The following is a 13,628-nucleotide window of genomic DNA, read 5'->3' on the forward strand; positions in this document are numbered from 1 at the left end:
CGTTCGCTAGCAAGTACTCCGGGAAGGTCTATCGTTGTTACCAGTAAAGACCCTGAATTACACCGCACCGTCTCTGAGTGGTTCCTGCTACCCCCATCTTCCACGTCGGCTGCCCTGAGGCCATACCCCTCCCGTTGGGGGTTATACTATCACGCTGCACAATTCTACACCGGCCTCAGCGGTCTGCCCTGCAGCGGCAGCTCCATAGCTGCAAATCAACGGGTGGCGTAGTCTACACTCAAATAACACCTATCAAGACTGCCACACACTGAGTTTGACTCCCTGGGCACGGACCGGGTCCCCGCCACTCGGAGACTACAACCCTCATCTGATCCGGTTCCGGGTAAGCCCCCGTGCGCGAGACGCTGCGCGACACAGCAGGCCCAGGGGCGCGTCATATCCTTTTGTAAAAACTCAATATTTTGTATCATGGTTATTATTATTATTTTATTATTATTATTTATTATAGCGCCATTTATTCCATGGCGCTTTACATGTGAAAAAAGGAGGTATATATAGCAAAAACAATTACAATAATCTTGAACAAAAACGCGATGGCGACTGGAACAGGAGGAGCGAGGACCCTGCCTGCGAGGGCTCACAATGGTTAGGATGTTGCTGATATTTAGAAAAAATGTAGTTTTCTCACTGCTTAACATACTGTATTTGTATTTATTTTTAATAATATTCTTCTTTTTTTTTATCCCTCGTTTATGATGCTGTATCCGTTGCAGGAGTGTTAGAAGAGGCCGAGTTTTACAACATTGCTTCTTTGGTCAAAATAATTCATGGGAAATTGGAGGAGGCTGAAATCAATAAGGTAATACAATAGTGATAAGACTGTACAATATCCCAGCAGTTAATTGTTAGGAAAATAAATATAGATAACAGTGGTGTAACTTGAATGTAATGAGCCCCAATGTAAAAAAAAACTCAAAGAAAGCCACCATATATCTTAATTATGAAAGAGGCAGGGCGATCCAGCAAAAATAAGGCTTAGACCATGAGTAAGACAGATTGTCGAAACGCGTAGGTCCCACTAACAGTACTCTATACCTTACTGCCTATATTTTTGAAGTTTTTATCACTTAAATAAATGCTAAGTTTTACTTTTGGAAGAAAGCCCTATTTTCGCCAGATCGTCCTGCCTCTTTCCTTGTTCACATACAGCTGCTCTGACTGGATCCGTGCATGGCTTCTGAGCACTCCATATCTACTACGCCCAACTAATTGGTGAGCTGACCGGCTTTATTTTTTCTAGTTTTATATGTCTTAATTAGTCCTTTTTTTGCATTGGTTTTTTATTTGAGTCAAATCGACCTTTTGGGCCCTTGGGCTCCAGGGGTTAGGTAAGATTTAACCCCTGCACCCACTATAGATATGCACATTACAAACAGTGCTTCTGGCAAAATATACTTTCAAAGTCACAGGTAAAGATAAGGCCTCTTTCACACATCAGTGTGTCCAGTACGTGTGGTGACAGTTTCCACACGTACCGGAGACACTGACACATGTAGACGCGTTCAAATCTATGGGTCTGGTCACATGTCAGTGTGTATCCACAGACTGTGTGTCTGTGTGCTCCACACACTGACATATCCATTATTTACACTCTGCACAGTCTGCAAAATGTCCCACACTGAACACACACAGATGACATGCATGTGTCATCAGTGTGACACATATCGGCACTTGGGAATCAGTGTACAGTTAGCTCTGTTTCCAAGTGCCGGGAGCTGAACACTGCCCTCATCATTGTCCTTTGCTCGCACTGTGATCAGCATGAGCAAAGGACAATGTTGGGAGTAGTAGTCTGTTCCCACAGTGTCCATGTGTAAAAATAAGAATAAAATAATAAAATCCTTATACTCACCTGTCCAGAAATGTCCCCCGCTGTAATCCTCTGACCGCTGACGCCGAGGAGCCAGGGAGAATGAGCCGCTCCAGTGAGCGAGCCCTGGAGCTGCGCTGAGCTTAGGAGCGGTGTCCTGTCACTCAGTGAGTTCCGCTCAGTGCAGGGCCCCACTCACGGCAGCGGCTTATTCTCCCCGCTCCTCAGCGTCAGAGGATTACAGCGGGGGACATCTCCGGACAGGTGAGTATAAGGATTTTATTATTTTATTCTTATTTTTACACATGGACACTTCGGGAGCAGACACTACTACTCCCCACATTGTCCCTTGCTCATGCTGATTGCAGTGCGAGCAAGGGACAATGATGAGGGCAGCATTCAGCATCTGGCCCTTGGGAGCAGCGCTAACTGTACACAGATTCCCAGGCGCCGGTACGTGTGCTCCTGTTACGAGACGTGTGCCACACATAGACACGGATATCTCCAGTACAGGTTTTTCCGGTACCAGAAAAATCAGAATGTGTGAAACTGGCCTAAGACAGAGTCCAAATCACCTTCAGTGTAGTGGTAAAATCCAATTTTACGGCTCAGTGTCCAACATGATTATATTCTATTCTCGTTTAGCCTTCACCAAGTCACCATGAAGTAGACGTCAGATAGTGTATTCATGAAGTCTGTGTCCAGACCATTATTCTGGTTTTTGCAGACCTATCAATTAGAGTTCACTTGTCACACTAAACACATCAAACCATTTTCACGTGGCATGTCAATTAAATAGCCGACCCTGAGTTTCACCATCTCAGCTTCTTCAGGAGAATTGACTCTAAAAACATCATGGTGACTGAGCGTGGAAGGGCTTTAGTAGAAAGTATTCACAGCCCCAACCTAAATCAATGAAAACGTATTGGAAATTTTCCATTGCTAGATATAAGTACTGTGCAAAAATTGTGGAAAAAATGCTGCATAGTAAAAATAAGTAAGAGAAATAAAAAATAGAAGTGTTTAATAGTTTTTTTCACAAATTAATAGTGATGAGCGAGCATGCTCGCTACTGCTCGGTGCTCGCCCGAGCATCTCACTGCTCGAGATGCTCGGCACTCACTGAGTATTTCCGCGGTTGCTGGGTGGGAGCTCGGGTCCCCTCCCTGCATGTTTGGCGCTCTTTAGAGCGCCAATCAACATGCAGGGATTGCCTGCCAGTCATTGTAATGCCGCAGGCATGGTGGTTGTGACATTACAGTGATTGGATGGCCGCACAGCGTCATCAGGTCTATATCAGACCTGGCGCCGCTGTGCTCATCACAGTCACTCCCGATCAGGCAGAGTAGGGAGAGGTGCTGTTGCGTCAGGGACAGATTTGCTTGTGTATTAGGTAGTGTAGGGAGAAAAACCGTACATTACACATATCCATCTTAACAAACAGTCCTTCTGAGGACTAATCTATCTGCAGAGATATCAGGCAGGCAGGGTATATAGGCAGGCAGTGTATATAGCAGACTGCAGTGCATATAGCGGCTCCATTCCAGTTCTGCCTTCTGCTGCTGTTAGATATTTCTATACAAAGGCCCAGGTCTCAGGGGCCAGGAATACTTTTTTGGGATCTTAATCCTCATTATTTGCTTAAAAAGCAATCCAGAGAACACCATTTTTTCTGCGCCATTTGCTTGTTAGCACTGCAGAATACAGCCAGGTCCTTTCCATATTACAGCGCTAGAAATCCAGGTATTTAAAACTGTGTTTTCTCCGTCACACGGATCACATATACGTTGTCAGAAAATACTGCCATTTGTGGCCTCCATTAAAAATTTCTTTCAGTGTGTCAGTGAAGCAATTCACACCAGTTTGCTGTTCAAACTACTTACCTACAGGCCAGATATTTAAAACTCTGTTTTCTCCGTCACACGGATCACTTATACGTTGTCAGAAAATACTGCCATTTCTGGCCTCCATTAAAAATTTCCTTTAGTGTGTCATTGAAGCAATTCACCGCAGTTTGCTGTTCAAACTACTTACCTACAGGCCAGGTATTTAAAACTCTGTTTTCTCTATCACACGGATCACATATAAGTTCGCTCCAAACTCAGTAATTTGTAGTGAGCGTGGAAGATACTGTCCTCCATTTAAAATGGGCAAGGCACGTGGCAAGGGACGGGGAACTGGACGTGATGGTGCATGCAGAGGCCGAGGACAAGGCCATGGGCAAGCTGAAATTGTGCCACAGCTAACACCCACATCTTCTCGCCCGACCTTCCTGTCCCAATTCCTAGGGGACAGCAGCACACCACTATTGAACTCAGAGCAGTATCAAAAGGTTGTTGGTTGGATAGCGGATAATGCTTCCAGTCACTTAGCCACCACCACCACCACCACCACCCTGTCTTCCACACGGTCAAGTCTCAGTAGCTGTGAGTCTGGACCACATATTCCTCACCCTGATTCTCCTTCCTCCTACCATGCCGAGTGCCCGGAGACAACTGATCCCACACTTGGACACTCTGAAGAGCTGTTCACTTTTCCATTTATAGATTCGGGCCTCTCGCCCGGTCCACTTGAAGCGGGGCAAGAGGAGGTCGCATGTAGCGATGCCCAAATATTTGAGCAGCCACGGTCACACGAAGGCGACGGTGGGAAAGTGTCACAAGAGGTGGACGATGATGAGACACAATTACCAGAAAGTCAAAAGGAGGACTAGGGTGCGGAACTGGAAGACGAGGTGGTGGATGATATAGTAACTGACCCAACCTGGCAGGAGGACATGCAGAGCGAGGACAGCAGCATACAGGGGGAGGGAGGCAGAGCACCCCAACGGGCAGGAAGAAGCAGTGTGGTGGCCGCAGACAGAAGGCAGGCAACCGCTCCCCGTAGCACCAACACGTAGGAAGTTGCCAGTACAACTGTTAGGTCTTCTCGAGTCTGGTTGTTTTTTAAAGACTCTGCCGATAACCCCAAAAAGGCCATTTGCACCACCTGCCAGGCGATCATCAGCAGGGGTGGCAAAATGATCAGCCTGACCACCACCAGCATGATCAGGCACATGGCAGCAAAGCACCTGACTTTGTGGACCGAACCCCAGGGTCCAGGAACAGGGTCTGCAGGTGGCACCATTGCTTCTTCTGCTGTTGTGCATGCAAGCTAATCCCCTGTCCATGGTGCATGCGATGATGCCTCCTGCCCTGCACCTGTCGTTGCGCACTCTCAAGTATCAGCATCAGGAAGCACGTCCATGTCCTGGTGCCAGCGCAGCGTTCAGTTGTCCATAGCCCAGTCCTTGTAATGCAAGTGCAAATATGCAGCCAACGCCCCACAGGCCACACTACTAAATTCTCACATTTCATGACTGCTTGCGCTGGAAATGTTGCCTTTTAGGCTCGTGGAGACGGAAGCCTTCCACAACCTGATGGCAGCGGCCATCGCTCGGTACTCGGCCCCCAGCCACCACCATTTCTCCCTGTGTGTTGTCCACGCATTGCACAAGCACGTGTCCCAAAACATTAGCCGTGCCCTCAACAACGCAGTTACGGGGAAAGTCCACCTAACCACGGACACGTGGACAAGTGCTTGTGGGCAGGGACGGTACATCTCACTGACGGTACACTGGGTTAACATAGTGGAAGCCGGGACCCAGTCGGACCTTGGGACGGAACACGTCCTCCCGACGCCAAGGATTGCGGGCGCTAGATCAATCAGGGTTGCCCCCATAGTCTACAGCTCCTGCACCTCATTCTCCTCAGCCTCCCCCTCCTGTTCAGCCTCCATCTCCGAAATTACCACATCAGTCACAAGCTGGAAGCACTGCAGCACTGCCTCGGCCAAGCGGCAACAGGCTGTGCTAAAGCTAATATGCTTAGGTGACAAACCGCGCAATGCTGAAGATTTGTGGACAGCTCTGAAAGAGCAGGCAGATCTGTGGCTCACCTATCTGAACCTACAGCCAGGCATGGTCGTGTGTGACAATGGCTGGAACCTGGTGGCGGCTCTGAGGTGAGGCGAGCTCACACACATACCATGCCTTGCCCATGTGCTTTACCTCGTGGTTCAGCGGTTTCTGCCGGATCTGCTTGTTAAAGTACACCGCCCGTGGGCCCATTTTAGAAAGTCAGCTACAGCTTCCGCCGCCCTTGCAGTGTTTCAGCAGCATTTGCAGCTTCCGGCTCACAGACTGGTGTGTGATGTCCCCACGCGTTGGAACTCTACGCTGCAGATGTTGGGAAGGATTTGTGAGCAGAAGAGGGCAGTTGTTGAGTACCAGCATCAACAAGGCCGTCGGTATTCAGTTCAGACTCCACATATAAGACCTCAGGAGTGGACATGGATGTCAGACATATTTACCATCCTCCAAAACTTTAAGGACTCCACCAAGATGGTGAGCGGCGATGACGCCATAATTAGCATCACCATCCCGTTTCTCTGTCTTTTGAAACCCTCTCTGCTCACAATCAAAGAGGATGCATTTGTGGCACCCCAGGGGTCTGGTTTCCACAGTAACAGCAATGTTATGTCTGAGAGCAGGTGGGAGGTCTCTTGGTCAGGAATCCTATGCATGCCACACCTCCTGCCCAGTCCTGGGAGGGGAAGAACTTCCCCTATATAAACCTGGGGCTGAGGCAGGGTTGGGAGTTCAGAGGGAGAGTTCAGCCAGGAGGGCTGACAGGGAGCTGTGGCTCCGGCTGGGCCCAGCTCCTGGGCCATGCCAGAAGTAGAGACAGAGAAGAGAAGCAGCTATGGGAAGAAACAACAGGAGCTCTGTGGGAGCAGTGTTACAAGGAGTCAGGGGCTGGCAGCTGCAGAGCTCGCCCTGACTGAGAAGATTTCTTACCGGACCCGGAGTCCGAGGCTGTGGGGACTAACTCCTACCCAGCAGCAGAATCCGTCAGGCAGGGGATTTCAGGTCCTCTGGCCAAGAAACCCGAAGGCACGGTCACACGCATGGGACCAGCACCGCCGTCGTGGAGCGGAAGCTACTAGAAGGCCCCGAGTCACCGGCCATACGGGTGAGCACCACACGGTACACTCAGGGACGTGGGCTACTTATACCCGCCTCTAGCAAGGTAGCCAGAAGAGTACAGTTAGTTTGGGAGGCCTACAACTCCGCCTGGCCAGGGGAGATCCCATCTGCTCAAGGACTGACCAGGCCCCAATCGCTAGCCGGTACTCCGGGAGGGTCTATCTTTGTCACCAGTAAAGACCCTGAACTACACCGTACCGTCTCCGAGTGGTTCCTGCTACCCCCATCATCCACGTCGGCTGCCCTGAGGCCATACCCCTCCCGTTGGGGGTTATACCATCCCCGCTGCACCATCCTTCCACCGGCCTCAGCGGTCTGCTCTGCAGCGGCAGCTCCAAAGCTGCATTCAACGGGTGGCGTAGTCATCCAACATCTACCGCTGATACAGCGCCACTTAGTCTGACTTCCTGGGCACGGACCGGATCACCGCCACGAGACTACAACCCTCAAAAGATCCGGCTCCGGGTAAGCTCCCGCGTGCGCAACGCTGCGCGACACAGGCCCAGGGGTGCGTCAACTTTTGGCGTAGTCGGCAGGATTTCGTGCCCGCAACCACCGGGTACTGCGTGCCTGAAAAAGACTGTTCAAACTTACCAGTGGTGAAGATTCCCGCCATCCGGCGCCATTTTCAGCCTTCTTCCCGCCTTCCGTGGAGTTTTCCCGCCGTTGGACGCCATCTTGAAGACGCCGCGCGGGAAGAAGAGGGGCGTGGACTCCAAAAGCGCGCGAGAACTGAAGCCCCGCCTCACGTCCAGACGTCGCGTAAGGTCCTGGAAGGAGCCCAGCAGACGCTGACGTCACAGGAGCGCGACGGAAGGTCCTCAACCCTGACGATCCACTGCGGAGCCGCGGCCTACGGAAGAGGATCATCGCAAGGTAGGCCATGGTCCACTAGGGGGGAGAAGGATGTCGGATACGGAGGAGAGCTTCACCGCTTCAACCCCCGCCAGCGCTACCGCCGTTGCGGTCATGCCTTTCACCATGCCCTATATCCCAAGGGCAGCCTGGCTACCCCAGTACTCAGGGGAGTCACATACCCTGCATGACTTTAGAGAAAAGCTGGATAGCCTCTTCCAGGTGCACCCCCTCACAGAGGAGCAAAAAGTGAGCATCCTGGTGGCCCAATTAACCGGGGCAGCCCAAAGGGGGGTAAAGTCCTGGCCACCTGGGAGGAGGACTGTCGCAGAGATACTAACCCAGCTAACCGAGGAGGAGCTGCAGTACTACCAATACGAGGAAAGCCAAGAGGACCTGGACGGGTCTGAGGACTACCCTCAGGAGGGAGCACAAAGAGGACATAGCTACTGAAGGGAAGTAGCGTGAATAAAGAGCTGTAAATAGTTACCCGTAAGGGTACAAGGACTGCTGCTAATTAAAATATGGTCCCCGTTGGGATTAGTGAATTGTTCCCCATGTGCCCCTATCTTAAACCAGGCTGAGGACTGTGAGCAGCCATTCCTTATCCCCACTGGCCGAGGACTGAGAGCGGCCATATCCTGTAAATAATTATGTGTTTCTAGTAATTTATGGGAGTCTTTGGTGGATTTACCGGGAATCCTTTGCACATGGTTGGAGCGTAACCCAGGAATGGACTAAAGACTGTTAAGGACTCGGGGCAGGACAGACCCCTACCTGGTTACGTCTCCCTGTTTTGGTGAAATGGACACCTTGCTTTTCTTCAAAACTGCACCCGGTTGCGGACATGCCGTAACCATCTTTATGTGTTTTTCTTATTGTATTATTATTGTTTATACCTTGTTATGTTTTTCTAAAAATATGTTTAGTCCCGGAGTACTAAATTTCACTAGGGGGGAATGTGGCACCCCAGGGGTCTGGTTTCCACAGTAACAGCAATGTTATGTCTGAGAGCAGGTGGGAGGTCTCTTGGTCAGGAATCCTATGCATGCCACACCTCCTGCCCAGTCCTGGGAGGGGAAGAACTTCCCCTATATAAACCTGGGGCTGAGGCAGGGTTGGGAGTTCAGAGGGAGAGTTCAGCCAGGAGGGCTGACAGGGAGGTGTGGCTCCGGCTGGGCCCAGCTCCTGGGCCATGCCAGAAGTAGAGACAGAGAAGAGAAGCAGCTATGGGAAGAAACAACAGGAGCTCTGTGGGAGCAGTGTTACAAGGAGTCAGGGGCTGGCAGCTGCAGAGCTCGCCCTGACTGAGAAGATTTCTTACCGGACCCGGAGTCCGAGGCTGTGGGGACTAACTCCTACCCAGCAGCAGAATCCGTCAGGCAGGGGATTTCAGGTCCTCTGGCCAAGAAACCCGAAGGCACGGTCACACGCATGGGACCAGCACCGCCGTCGTGGAGCGGAAGCTACTAGAAGGCCCCGAGTCACTGGCCATACGGGTGAGCACCACACGGTACACTCAGGGACGTGGGCTACTTATACCCGCCTCTAGCAAGGTAGCCAGAAGAGTACAGTTAGTTTGGGAGGCCCACAACTCCGCCTGGCCAGGGGAGATCCCATCTGCTCAAGGACTGACCAGGCCCCAATCGCTAGCCAGTACTCCGGGAGGGTCTATCTTTGTCACCAGTAAAGACCCTGAACTACACCGTACCGTCTCCGAGTGGTTCCTGCTACCCCCATCATCCACGTCGGCTGCCCTGAGGCCATACCCCTCCTGTTGGGGGTTATACCATCCCCGCTGCACCATCCTTCCACCGGCCTCAGCGGTCTGCTCTGCAGCGGCAGCTCCAAAGCTGCATTCAACGGGTGGCGTAGTCATCCAACATCTACCGCTGATACAGCGCCACTTAGTCTGACTCCCTGGGCACGGACCGGATCACCGCCACGAGACTACAACCCTCAAAAGATCCGGCTCCGGGTAAGCTCCCGCGTGCGCAACGCTGCGCGACACAGGCCCAGGGGTGCGTCACATTGAAGGCGGAACACACAGCCCAGTCTCATCTCAGCCCAACGTGGATTGGGTGACAATGAGGAAGAGGAGGAGGAAGGACAGGAGCTAGTTTCATGCGCTATAGACGGTACTACCTGCACAGCTGTCATACCGTCTGTTCAGCATGGATGGCCAGAGGACAGAATGGAGGAGGAGGAGGAGAGCATGGTCAGTCATCCTCCTGGTGAGGACACGGAAGTCTTGCCTGTCAGTAATCTGGCACACATGGCTGAGTTTATGTTACGCTGCCTCTCCCATGACCCTCGCGTTCTCAAAATTTTGGGTGACAGTGATTACTGGTTGGTGACACTTCTAGACCTACTCTTCAAGGAGAACTTTATATCTCTTATTCCTGAGGCCGACAGGTCTACAAAAATAGGGATGTACCAGAAGGTGCTTGTTGCGGAACTAATAAAACAATTCCCACCTGAAAACGCTGGCGCAGAGGGCACACTTCGTTGGACAACCAAGGAGTACAGGCGAGAGAGACATAACTTCAATCCAGCAGAGGCAGTGGAACACTGTCAAAGTTCTGGGAGAGTTTTCTCAGCCCCTACCATCGCACAGGCCCTGAGGCGCGGGGTACTCTTACAAGGAGTGCAAAGTTTGGGAAGATGCTGAGGGAGAACCTTGCCGACCATACCAACGTCCTCCGTGATTCCTCTGTGCCTTATAATTATTGGGTATCCAAGCTGGATACGTGAAATTAACTGGCTCTCTGTGCCTTGGAGGTCCTGGCCTGCCCTGCCGCCAGCGTTTTATCAGAGCGCGTTTTTAATGCCGCTGGTGGTATTATAACTGATAAGCGCATCTGCCTGTCAACTGAAAATGCTGACAGGCTGACTCTTATGTTCATGTAAACCCCCCCCAGGGGTAAATGTTTGTCAGCCCATACACTTAGTGCATGGGCATTACCAGTATAGGAGGCCCGCTCCTTTCTAATGGGAACATTTTTTTATGAGGCCCTCCTCCACGTCTCTTTCAAGGGGCATTGCAGTGCCTCCAAATTTTTGGCAACCCTTGCATAGGCCAACACTATGGGAGACCCACTTCCTAATAATGGGAACAATGTTTTGAGGAGGCCCTCTGACCTCCATGTCTCTTCCAAGGGGCATTGAAGTGCCTCCAAATTTTTGTCAGCCCTTCCATTGACTGCACAGGCCAACACTATGGGAGTTTGTCTCCTTTCTAATGGGAATTTATCGTTACTGTGGCCCTACTCTATGTGTCTTTAAATTCTTATTGGGGTTTTTCCTAAATTTGGTCAGCCGTTAGACTCACTGCATACCCTATAACTGTATAGCAGGCTCTCTTCTTTCCAATGGGAATTTGTCGTTACTGTGGCCCTGCTCTATGTGTCTTTAATTTCTTAGTGGACTTTTTCCTAAATTTGGTCAACCGTTGGACTCACTGTATACCCCATTACTGGAATGTGCTGTACCTAAGAGTCGCTATATTGTTCATTCTGTAACTCATCCTTGGCTTTTACAATTTGAAATTAAAAGTGAAGTTTTAACAAGATATATACAACCCTGGTCCTGCTGGAGACATCTTTGCTTGCTTTCTCATTACTTGAACCTTGGTAGCCCGTGACCTGGGCGTCTCCGCTGCAAGACTTCATTGGGACTGGATGAGTCTGGCTATTACATGGTGATCTGACATACGTTTTCCCTTTCCCTTTCCCCTTGTTTTTTCATTGTATAACAGACCCTCTCCTTTCTAATGGGAACATGTCGTATTCGTTACTGTGGCCCTGCTCTATGTGTCCTTCAGAGTCCCCCCCATCATCAATGAAACAGGATGTGTCTGATGATGTGTCACACACCACATTTCCAGATAAGGTTGTAAAATGTTAAAATGACATTTCCCGGTGAACGGATTTGCCTTAAAAAATAACGTAAAAAAAAACAAACAAAACAGTAGGATCTTACTTTAGTATAAAAACAGAGTCGCCAATGTAACCTCAATGTAATCACACTGTTCAGCTCCTGCACCTCCTCCTCCATCTCCAAAATGACCACATCAGTCACAAGCTGAAAGCACTGCAGCACGGCCTTGGCCAAGCGGCAACATGCTGTGCTGAAGATAACATGCTTAAAGCTTAGGTGACAAACCGCCCAGCACAGCAGAGTTGTTGAAAGCTGTAACACAGCAGCTTGATCTGTGGCTCTCACCGCTGAACATACAGCCAGGCATGGTCGTGTGTGACAATAGGCGGAACCTGGTGACGGAGAAATGACAGCCGGAGTAGATGCGGTTTCCCTCTATGCCAGTGACTCGCCCCCTGGGCCGTGGGGTACCCGGAACCGGGCCTTCTTGTGTACGGTGCTGATGGGGGTAGTAGTGGCAACCCGATCCCGTGGCTCAGGGTGGTCAGACCAAATGCTGTGGCAGTCCATTTATAGGGTTTTGAATGTCCGACTACGCCACCCGTGGATTGCGGTCAGGGATGACCGCCGCTGCAAGGCAGACCGCTGAGGCTGATGTTGGTATGCAGCACAGGGATAGGATAACTCCCCACGGGAAGAGTGTAGCCTCAGGGCAGTGTAATAGGATGCTGGGGGTGATGGTGCAGGGGCAGCATAAATAACACAGAGTCCGATGATGCAGTCCAGGGTTTTTACTCACAGTTGTTATCCATGTCACTGCCCAAGCCGTGCTGCGTCCACCAGGTGAGGGGCTCGGTCAACCCCCAGGCAATTCAGGAGTATGGCACAGAACCCCCTTCTGTCCTTTTTCTGGCCTCTCGTGCCCCACCAGTGACCAAACTTCTGTCCAGCTGCCGCGGATCTATGCGGGCAATCATGGGCCCCATTTCCCATTATCCTATATGGTGCCTTCCTAGCAGGTTTGGCGGGGGGTCGCACCAATAGATGATCACGACCTCCGGTCTTTGGCTGAGGGATGATTTACCTCCACCAACTTGGGAATCCGGTACCCTTATTCTGCCTGACCCTTCACCCGATATCTCGTGGGTTCTTAGGGTCCCTTCTGCCTTCTTGTTTCTGGAGCCTTTCTACTCCTGTCTCTCCTCTTTCCTTCCTTCTCCTCCTTCACTTCTCCTCTCTGGCCCCGGCCTCTTCTCTAGGCCTGCCTTCTGAGCAGAGCTCCTACAGAGCCTCTGCTCCCTGTCACCTCTCCACTGTACTGAACCCCTGAACTAAGATGGCTCCCACCTTTTATCTGCTTCTGTGTGTCTGAGCTCAGGTGACCAGCACCCAATGAGCTCCTTCCTATGCTCCAGAAACCATCCCCTTCTGCTCCTACATCACTGGGTTCTCTCCCCCCTCCCCACTCCAGCCAGGGACATGGTCAGTTGCGCCTGCATATATATAAATGGGAGCACCGTCGAGCTGTCCCCCGGAAATGGGGTGAGTGTGTGTATGCAGCTAACTGAGCCCTGGTCCGCACTCCATCCTTACCTGAGAGTGGAATATCACACCTCTGGTTGAGGTGCAATACCCCTGTAGCAACCGAACCCTCGGGGCGCTACACCAGTCCTTTCACCGAGCTAAAGAATATGGCTGTGGTGAACTACAACTCCCACTGAGAAGCTGTTTCAGATTGAAAAACATTGTGCCCACCAGAGGATTTGATTCTGAGGGCTCCCCTTTCTCCCCAACTCAAGAGCCCCATAGCAGCAGCAAAGTTAGCGCTATCATGAACTCTCCTGATGTAGAAGCCAGAGCACACCAGAGGATTCTCTGGTGGGACCATCCAACCCTGCCGAGAAGCAGTCCTGGCTAAGAAAAGTGTGTGGGAAGGTTCCCGGACACTCTATGGCTGCTTTTTTACTGAGGTGGAAACCCACGCAAACATGGGGAGAACATACAAAGTCCTTGCAGATGTTGTCCTTGCTGGGATTT

The 13,628-nt window shown here is 51.0% G+C and overlaps 1 protein-coding gene across 4 annotated transcripts in view; it reads left to right on the forward strand.

The window, feature by feature from the left end:
* Positions 1–13,628, forward strand: part of KCTD17 (potassium channel tetramerization domain containing 17) — a 39,526-nt gene that overhangs the window by 13,083 nt on the left and 12,815 nt on the right. For all 4 annotated transcript variants that reach the window (XR_012247782.1, XM_073644383.1, XM_073644381.1 and 1 more), the window contains exon 3: positions 735–820. Coding sequence is in view for 3 of the 4 variants with exons in the window: in XM_073644383.1 (XP_073500484.1) it covers positions 735–820 (86 nt within the window). In the remaining variant the exon portion in view is untranslated. The remainder of the gene's footprint in view (positions 1–734; positions 821–13,628) is intronic.

This window comes from Phyllobates terribilis, unplaced genomic scaffold (genome assembly GCF_046119375.1).
Source record: "Phyllobates terribilis strain yellow unplaced genomic scaffold, ASM4611937v1 Scaffold_8__6_contigs__length_399053987, whole genome shotgun sequence".
In the NCBI taxonomy this organism is placed as follows: domain Eukaryota; kingdom Metazoa; phylum Chordata; class Amphibia; order Anura; family Dendrobatidae; genus Phyllobates; species Phyllobates terribilis.